This window comes from Mustela putorius, unplaced genomic scaffold, assembly GCF_011764305.1.
Source record: "Mustela putorius furo isolate JIRA1106 unplaced genomic scaffold, ASM1176430v1.1 tig00000430_pilon_pilon_pilon, whole genome shotgun sequence".
Taxonomy (NCBI): Eukaryota; Metazoa; Chordata; class Mammalia; order Carnivora; family Mustelidae; genus Mustela; species Mustela putorius.
Window position 1 is genome coordinate 22533686 of NW_025421377.1, and position 9370 is coordinate 22543055.

At 41.2% G+C, this 9370-nt stretch overlaps 1 protein-coding gene across 4 annotated transcripts in view; it reads right to left on the bottom strand.

Annotated features, from left to right (window-relative positions):
* The window catches only part of ANKRD17 (ankyrin repeat domain 17), a 163121-nt gene extending 154176 nt beyond the window's left edge, over nucleotides 1–8945 (bottom strand). Inside the window, exon 1 of one of the 4 annotated variants that reach the window (XM_045079856.1) lies at nucleotides 8341–8945. In XM_045079856.1, the coding sequence (XP_044935791.1) occupies nucleotides 8341–8781 (441 nt within the window). In that variant the 5' untranslated portion in view covers nucleotides 8782–8945. The remainder of the gene's footprint in view (nucleotides 1–8340) is intronic. The other 3 variants (XM_045079855.1, XM_045079858.1, XM_045079857.1) reach the window with 3 other exon arrangements.
* Nucleotides 8946–9370: the final 425 nt, after the last annotated feature.

Here is a 9370-nt window from a genome sequence, read left to right on the forward strand (position 1 = left end):
TCCATCATTCTAATTTTTCATGTATACAAATTTAACTTTTACTAACCTACAAGGTGAAGAAAATCATTCAACTCAACATAGACAGCTATTACTCTATTAGAGCTAACTTTTCAACATTCACTGAGAGGGAAATGGTTGAGATTACTACATACTGAAAACAGCCACACATAGGATAGAGTCAATAAATGTTTGTCAAGTAAAAAAATTAACTCCTATACCACACCTTGAACTAGTTAAGAACTGTACTGGAGCCTTTGAACAAGGCTATTTCTGTTATTAAATTCAAATAAAAAATAAGAGGGAAATCGCATAAAGATAAGAGACAATAATAAGGTCAAAGACTGAAGTGGAAATAGACCTGGTATGATACAAACAAGAAGAATTCATTTTCTTTCAGGTCTCAGATTTAGGGTGACAGGAAAGAGGAAAAGGAAAATAGAGCTTTATGTTAATGTTTATTTATTCCAAATTGAAAACTGATGAAACTAATTTTTCTACAGGTCTATTTCTCAAAGGTTCTTTAATTAAAAGACAATTCAAGAAGAAAACCCCAGATCACCAATTAATTTTAGGACAGGTTTTCTTCACTTTTTTTTTTTTTTTTCTGTTCCTTTTTTGGCAGGGGGAATATGGGAGGAATGAAAAAAAAAAGTTAAATGAAACTCAATGATAGCTCAGGAGGAGAATATGCCTTGCTGGAGATGCACACATACTGACTACTTTCATAAAATTAGTCATGTCTAGTGTGTACTTTAAAATAATCTCAAGAAATAAGAAATGAGGAGTTATTTTCAAAATTGAAACACCACCATCTAACACATCTCTCATTTTTCTCCACAATTCAAGTTTGAGTAACTGATTAATCTGAACATTAAGTAACAAGCAATAAAAATAAAGTATAATCTGCAGTCTTCCTTGATCATGGATTCCATCCTTAACCCTCCAATCATTTTTAAACTATCCCACTCTAGAACTTGCTTAGTTTTAGTCATCATTTTCATGGTACAGCAGGCAGAAATATACATAATCGATTTTGTGCAGATGTATCATAGAATTATTTAAGAGTTAGGATTCTCCAATGCCTTATTTCATCTAGTTCAACACCATACTGAAAAAGTATGTTTTGTTTCAGATCAATTGCCCCAAAAAGCCCATTTTTTTATCCATGGATTTTATCCATAACTCATAAAAACCTATTTAATTTAGCCTATTCTCAGCAACCTTATTTCATTTAACACAATTCACTCTGACCTATCTGTACACGTTGAGAGGGACTTCATCATATTATCAAAAGTGTTCATAAACATACTAAAGAACACTGAATCCAAACGGAATTCCTAAAGTACTATAAACTACATTTTTTCATAACAGACCCTCTTTTACATCTAGTCTCACCCAGAAGTAAACCCAAGTTGACTCTTTTAAAAGATCAAGGTAATATTTGAGTTTTATAAGATAACAGAAAGCAATCTACATTGTGCTTTCAATAATCAGGTGAATACTGATGTCAAGTTTCAAAGCATTTTTGGAAAAAATAAAATCCAACATGTCTCTTCAATAATTAAAACCCAAGTTATAAGTAATGATAAAATGATACCTATTGTCCTTCCACAATTCCACTTCCCCTCATGACTGGAAAAGATGTTTTTAAAGATAAGAATATAGGGCATCTGCGTGACTCAATCATTAAGTGTCTGCCTTCAGCTCAGGTCATGATCCCAGGGTCCTGGGATCAAACCCCAAATCAGGCTCCCTGCTTGGGAGGAAGCCTGCTTCTCCCTCTCCCACTCCCCCCACTTGTATTCCCTCTCTCTCTGCCTCTCTGTCAAATAAATAAATAAAATCTTAAAAAACAAAATAAAGACAAAAATATATATACATTAAGAAGTTTGGGACGCCTGGGTGGCTCAGTTGGTTGGACGACTGCCTTCGGCTCAGGTCATGATCCTGGAGTCCCGGGATCGAGTCCCGCATCGGACTCCCAGCTCCATGGGGAGTCTGCTTCTATCTCTGACCTTCTCCTTGTTCATGCTCTCTCTCACTGTCTCTCTCTCAAGTAAATAAATAAAATCTTTAAAAAAAAAAAAAAAAAAGAAGTTAAACACCATACGTTAGGAAGAGTATTTTGATTGTGCGTGCCAAGTGGACAGGCATAACTACCAGACAGGTAAGGTTCCAGGGACCAGAAGGATATTTATATTCACTCTCCACCTTCAATTTCCTAATGTTTTTTTTTTTTTCCAAAATGTGGAAGTTGAAGGAAGTTAGTCAGATTGAGCATAGATTATCATGGATGCTGGTGCCCTCTATTGGTCCTAACAAAAACACAAGTGGTATCAACAGGCACTACCTCACAACTATGAAGTGAAATTTTTTTCATCTATGGTCAAGTATGTAAAAATTATATGGAAATACATTACAAGGGTATTTCCTAACTCACTAAATCATCTTTATAAGAATGCAGAAGAAACTGCTGCCATAAATGCAAATATGCTGCCTCCAAGACCTAAAAACTGAACTTTTAGTCAACCAGATGGTGTAACTTGACTCTAGCAGAAACAGTCTAGTAAACACTCTTGCAACCTTCAGGGAATCAAAATGCATTCCTCTGATGTTCCCCAATATTTCCAGAGTAAGTGGTTAAAGAAGAAATATGTATTCATTTATTACTTATTTATTTTTACTTCAGATATCTGACTTCGTGAAAGCCTAGCAGAGGTTAAGACACGAGGACTTATATAACACATATGGTATAGTACAGCAGGATATATAAAGATGTGTAAGGCAAGCTTTCCCATCTTCAGATCTGGTAGTCCATAGTAGAACAGATGAAAGCTGCTTCATTAATTAAGCAATTAAAAAGGCAAAATGTGAGGATTTAAGGTAAGAGTAAGCATAGGACTAATTTACCAGAAAGAACAAATAAGTCTTGGACTTCACAACAGAAATAGGCCTTCTGTGTTACTACATTACCTTGGTTACAAGTAGTTTCCCAATTCTAAACAACGCACATAAATGCCTGTCTGATTCCCCACTACTATTTGAGTGAGAGTGTTTCAAAATAACAAGGTGGGAGGGAGAGAGGGAGTCACAGATCTCTCTGAGAATCTAATAAAAGTTCTGCACACACACTATTGGGGGTAGGGAGAAAGAAGAGAACACCTCACAAGAAACTTCAATAAAATTTTAGGGTTTAATTTCAGGTATTCACAGCCTATCTAGATCCCAAATTAACAACTCCTATTTAAGAGCAAAAAAAATTTTTTAGCTTAGTAAAGGAAATAACCTTGCAAAGTAAAAATCTTGAGAGGGAGGAAGAAGCAACAGACTGCTTCTAGAGAGAGTAGTTTTCACTATGGTTTCATTTTGTTAACTATAAAAGTTAACATTTGTTAATTCTAGATGGTGGGAATATGGGCATACTTCATCTGTACTTTCCTGTATTTCTTCTTTTTCATGGAGTTGAGTAAGAAAAAGAGAAGGAAACAAGAAAATAAGAACAAGAAAAGGAAAGAAAAATTGGGGGTAGTCAATTTGTCTTCAGTGGTTGCCCTACTGCCTAAAAGGATGCTCCCCTATACCATCTGAATTTGTTTTCACACCATCCGAAATGCCAACATCTAAGATGTTGTACTCCACATCATGCACATAACAGAACATGTGAATGAATGAATGAACGAACAAACAAGGCAGCTTTGAATCAAACACAGGTTACGTCCTGTTCTGCAACTTATTGGCTATGTGACCCTGATTAAGTTACCTAAAACCCTTCCTTCTAAGCCAATATCTTTGACTCTAAAATTAACATGAATAACCCCTCCCAACATCTGTATATTTCTGAAACTCACCCACTTTATTCAGGATCTACGTTTAACCATTTATTCTCAGTATCATACCTCCCAAAACCTATTATTTAATCACTGGTGCATTTTAAAAATCAATGTGTCTTAAAATAGTTTTGCTCACCATTACTTACCCAGTACAACAATTTTTTGGTTTATGTGCTGCCAAAACGGGCACTACCCAGTACAACAAAATGCCCAACATACAATAGGAACTCTAAACACGTATTGAATAATGAAACAAATATGAGGAGGACACCTACTTCATAGGGATATGATGAAAATAAAGTAAGAATACATGGTATCTGTATTACTTAATTCTCATACCAATGATATACAGTAGAATCTACCTTATCACCATTTACATAAAAGCAAACTAAGGTGCAGAAAGGTTAAGTAACTTGTCCAATATCACAATGCTAGTAAGGGATGGATCCTATCTGACTCTAAGCTCTAGTCCATGCTCTTGACCATTACGCTAGACTCGACACACAGTAGGCACTGAGTAAGTAAGAGTTTTTTTACACTTTTAAAAGGTAAATATACCTAAGAGGCTTAAGGTACTTCTCAGGCATTCAACAATCAATGTACATTGGCTTAACTGGCTTTCCTCCTAACACCTATGGAGAAAGATCCCTGTGGGAGAGGACTGTCACTAAGAGAAGTAATTAGTAACTGCAAGATACTGAAATCTGCTATTTGGCAGCCCTGGATTCAAGAAGGGAGAAACTCTGTTCCTTCTCTTGGTTTCCCAAATGAATTATGGAATCTCCTTAAGTACTAATATTCACTGAAAATGTTTTTTTAATCAAGTATTGTGCTTAACCAGACTAAGAGACAAGAAAATTATGACAGAACTACCTTTTCAAAGATCTTAACATCTAGTTTACAAATATTGCTATATCAATTAAGAGATGAAACTGGGGAACAAGTAAGTTTCTCTGAACTCATCTGGGATTCTACCATTAAAACAAAGGAAAGTGAATGGCATTTTTCCATTAACAAACAACCCCCCCCCAAAATAAGATTTGGAAGCAAATGTGAGGGAGCAAAATCTACTGAAATAAATTTTTTCTCTCCCTCATTCTCAACCCTACCTCTTCCAGATCTACAAACAGATTCTCCCCAGCCTTGCAAATCCTTTCCAAAGTGAGTAAGTCAGTACTAATTTATTCACTGGCTCCCCTTGTCTAAAATTTCACCACTAGGTTTGTCTCTTAACTTTAAGGCCTCAAGTTACTTACCAAATATAGCCAGAATTCTGAAAAACTCCTGCTATATTTACATTTTATCTTTAATAGAAGTTACTTTTAAACACAAATCCCACCTTTAAAGAAAGTTTTTTTCCCCTTTGAATTCTGCATTAGCAAACACTGAAACCATTCAATTACATTTCAAAATGCCTTCAATAGAAAGCAACAGTTCTTCTCAAATGGAGTATTCAACTCATGCAATTTTAACATCTTTTTCTTGGAATATTTAAGTAAGCAATTTAATTTAGTCACTAATTTGAAAAGAAGTGCATTACAATTTTATGTCAGGAAATAAACTTCTGTGTATTTTCCGTTATTAGTCATCCACTGAAAGCCAAAGCAATTAGGCATTTTTCAATTTTTGATCTAAGATTTTTGAGTCAAATAGGAGGGAGGAGAGTAGGAGAGGGAAAAGGAGAACTCTTGCTCTTATACCATTTTTTCCAGTTATAGATGAAGTTACACAAATTATCTAAAATGTGATTATTCTATTCTGCCATTCAATAGAAAATACAATTCTCAATACGCTACTCCAACATTTAATAAGAATCAGATGCTTGTTCTTCAACATTCAGGTAAGGCTCTTGTTTAAATTAAATCTCCTTTCCTTCCAACTTTTCCTCTTTCAGCAGATATAGAGAATATCCAGCTAACATTTCTTTGTAGCAAAAGTATGTATATTTGCTAAATTATCTGGTTAAATACCTGAAACCACAACTACATACAAAAACTGTAACACTTCATATTCCTTAATCTTTTGATGATTTTTATTAGCAGGATAATCTCAAGGATCATGTTTTCCGTATTTTTCATTGTGTAGCCAATAAGAGACTGAATTAGAAAATGGTCTTAAATACAATGAGTATTAGCCACAGGATTTCCTAGTTCCAGAAAGTTAACCTTCTGCTGACATGTCAATAAAATGATAATGAAATGAAAAACACTGCACAACTCATCCATTTAGCTTACAGTATACAGTGACTGTGAGGTATGTTTATCCTTTATTTTGGTCAAGGATGGAGGCAGGTGCAGAAACAAGAAACATTCTGCCTGCTCATCCCTCAACATGCACCTATATAGATTTATTTTTAATGGCTGCACTTTCTTACACTTATTTCTCCTGACTCATCTTCATAACAAAGGACAAACCCACTGTTCACAGCACTGTGCACAAAACAAAATAAAGCATATTAAAAACAAAGAAACGTCCCTAGTTGGTGAAAGTCAACACATATTCCCATTTTCTGAGGAAATAAACCTGATTCACAAAATTAACACACCTATAAACTTATTAAAAGTTTTATTTATTAGGCCAAATCCAGTGAACAAAACTACCTAGGTTTGTGAAGTTTACAGCGTAATATTCCAGGAAGTACTGCACTCAAGTTGATACCAAGTTCCAAACCAGAGCCTGATATTTTGTGGGAGAATTAAAAATCTTAACAAAATATCGGCACTTTGCCCACAGCTGCATGATTGTGTTACCCTGCAATTCACTACCTAATTTTTTGAAAGATGTCAGGAGGGGAAATAAGCTGTCATAAAAAGTGTACTGGTCTGAGCCACTAGAAAACTTTGATTTCTACTTTTGCTACTATCTACCACAATCAGTTTCATCTAAGCCTTTTTTTCCTCATTTTTAAAGTAAAAGGTCTGAACTAGATTATTTCAAAAATGCTTCTCATCTCTGCAAAGAATCATACAAATGAAAGATTCTCACTACCATAATAGATTTTATTAGAACTAAGAATCCCATCACATCCTCCTCTTCATTGTTTCAAACGTAGCTCAAGCAACACCCTACACTGAAAGGTCCAACTAAAATCAGTACAGAATCTATCAACACAAACCTGTTCTTAGAATTCAACTGGATAACGGAATAGCAAGGAGTGTCTATCTTTTTGGCATACGTACTTGAACTATTGTATCTCTACCTATATAACTTCATCCAATCTGAGGTAAAAGAGAACCTGGTCTTCCAGTAACACAGTTTTCAAAAAAATAAACCCTGCACCAAGATAAACTCCGTGGAAGAGAATAAATGGCAAGTGGTACTTCTAGATAATTCAGTCATTCTCTTACAAGATTTAAAATCAGCCTTTAAAGCTGTTTTCCTTCTGCTGCCTTAAGTTACAACTTCTTTCTCCAAATCAAGATTTTCTAGCTTCCATTTCAGGGAGTGGACAAGAGAGTTACAAAAGAGCTGATAATAAGACTAACTTAGTTTTTTTGTCAGTATGGTATGCTTTACTGAGCTTTTTGGGTGATATGTGGCCTTTGAATAAGGTCCTGCAACGCCGCCTGTCTGTGGACCCAGGAAAAATTATAAACAGTTATGAAACCAGATCACTAGGACAAACCAAGAGGCCTTCCTATTCCAACTCACCACAACCAAGGCTGGCTTCAAAGCACTCTTTAGTTGTCCCATATTATCTGGAAAACGACACAGCCTGCCTTAATTTTTCCTCACTAAGGAAGCATCTGAAGATACGTATGCATGCACATGTCAGAGTCCAAGATATTTTTCAGCCACTGAGTTATATAAAAACGTATATGGATCTAAGTTCAGTTCATCCACCATCCCTGAGAGAGCAAAGAGCTAAAGGCTACTTCAGCAGCCACGATGCTTATGGGAAGAAAAAAAACCCAAAAAGCAAAAAACAAAACCCCCAAACCCTGCAGCAGAACAGTATGGAAAAGTACAGCTTCTCACGTGTCTCTCCCATACACACAGACTTAGCCCTGAGTCCATTACAACCCTAGCTCCCCTCAGAAGCGCTGCGCTGCACCCCCCGAGTGGGAGAAACGTACCAACCTCCGAGCCAGTCCCCACGAGCCTCCGCCGCCTCTTCTCCTCGCCCTCCCGCTTTGGTCCCGCCCCCGCCCCAGGAATAACATGGCCCTACTGACCCCAGGCCGACTCCGCCGGGCGTGCGGAGGGCATCTAACCAATTCCCTCCATCCTCAACCGTGTGAACCGTCCCAAGATAACCTGCTGCTCACCCACTCGGGGGGGGGGGGCTGTGTGGTCCTCCCACCCCCCACGTGTCAGCTACCCTCCCCCACTGCCCCCCCACCCCCCCGCCTCACGATTGAGGCCGGGGAAAGAAAGAGGGCAGAGGGAAGCCTGGCCGCGGAGACAGATCCAGCCCCAGGAGTCGGTCCCACCGCAAGCCCCCTCCCCCCCTCGGCCCCGACCCTTGACGGTCCCTTCCTCCCTCCTGCCTTGGAAACCAGGCCCTTGCCTCAGAAACCTCCTCTTCCTCGTCGTCGTCGTCCTCTTCTTCCTCGCTGTTGTTGCTGCTGGTGCCGCCGCCGCCGCCGCCGCCGCCACCGCCGCCGCCTCCACCGCCGCCGCTGTTGTCGCTGTCGCTGCTGCTTTCGCTGCTGCTGGGGGGTCGGCAAGTCCGGTTACGCTTGGCCTTGTGGTGCTGCTGCTGCGGCGGCTTCTTCTTCAGGAGGAGGTCGCAGACGCGCACCATCCCACGAGGAGAAGAGGCCGAGCGAGCCCCGCTGCCGCCGCCAACGCCGCTGCCGACCTCCGCCGCCGCCGCCGCCGCCGCCGCCGCCACGGGGGGGCCCGCCACGGCCGCCACCGCCGGGGGGCTCCCTTCTCCCTCAGCAGCCGCCGCCGCCGCCGCCGCCGCCGCCGCCGCCGCCGCCACCGGAACCGTCGCCTTCTCCATCCCCAGGGAAAGAGGGAGGGCGCGGACGGGGGAGGGGCGTGGGGGCTACGCTCTACCGCGACTTCGGCCGCACCGGGGCCGACACAGCGCTCGGTGCCGCCTCCGCCGCCACCGCCTCGGTCACCTCTACTGCCGCCGCCGCCGCCGCCGCTCCGCCAGCTCTCACCTCGTCTCGCGATACTAAGGGCGGGGAGGCTGACGATGGGAGGGAGGGAAAGGGAGGGAGTGTGAGGGAGCAAAGGGAGGGGGGAGGCGTAAAGAGAGACCCGGGTGTCGGGAGACCCAGAGGAAGGGAGACCGCGGAAAGGCGAGGGAAGTGTGCCTAGGGCGACTTCCGAGAGGGGGGCGGCGGGGACAGAAGAGACCCGCGGTTACTGTCGTAGCGCCGGCGAGCGCCCGGATTTCTTCTCTTTCCTCGCTATTTCCCCCACACACAGCCCTTCAGACCTCCCTTCTTCCTTCCTCGCTGGTGACTAGAACGCAGCCGCAGGCGGAAGTGCGGGTGACGCCATCAGCCGTCGCCCGAACGGTGGCGCGCGGGTGGCCGAAAGACGAAAGTGAGCTTTCGAGGGCCGGGTTCCGGGTCCCG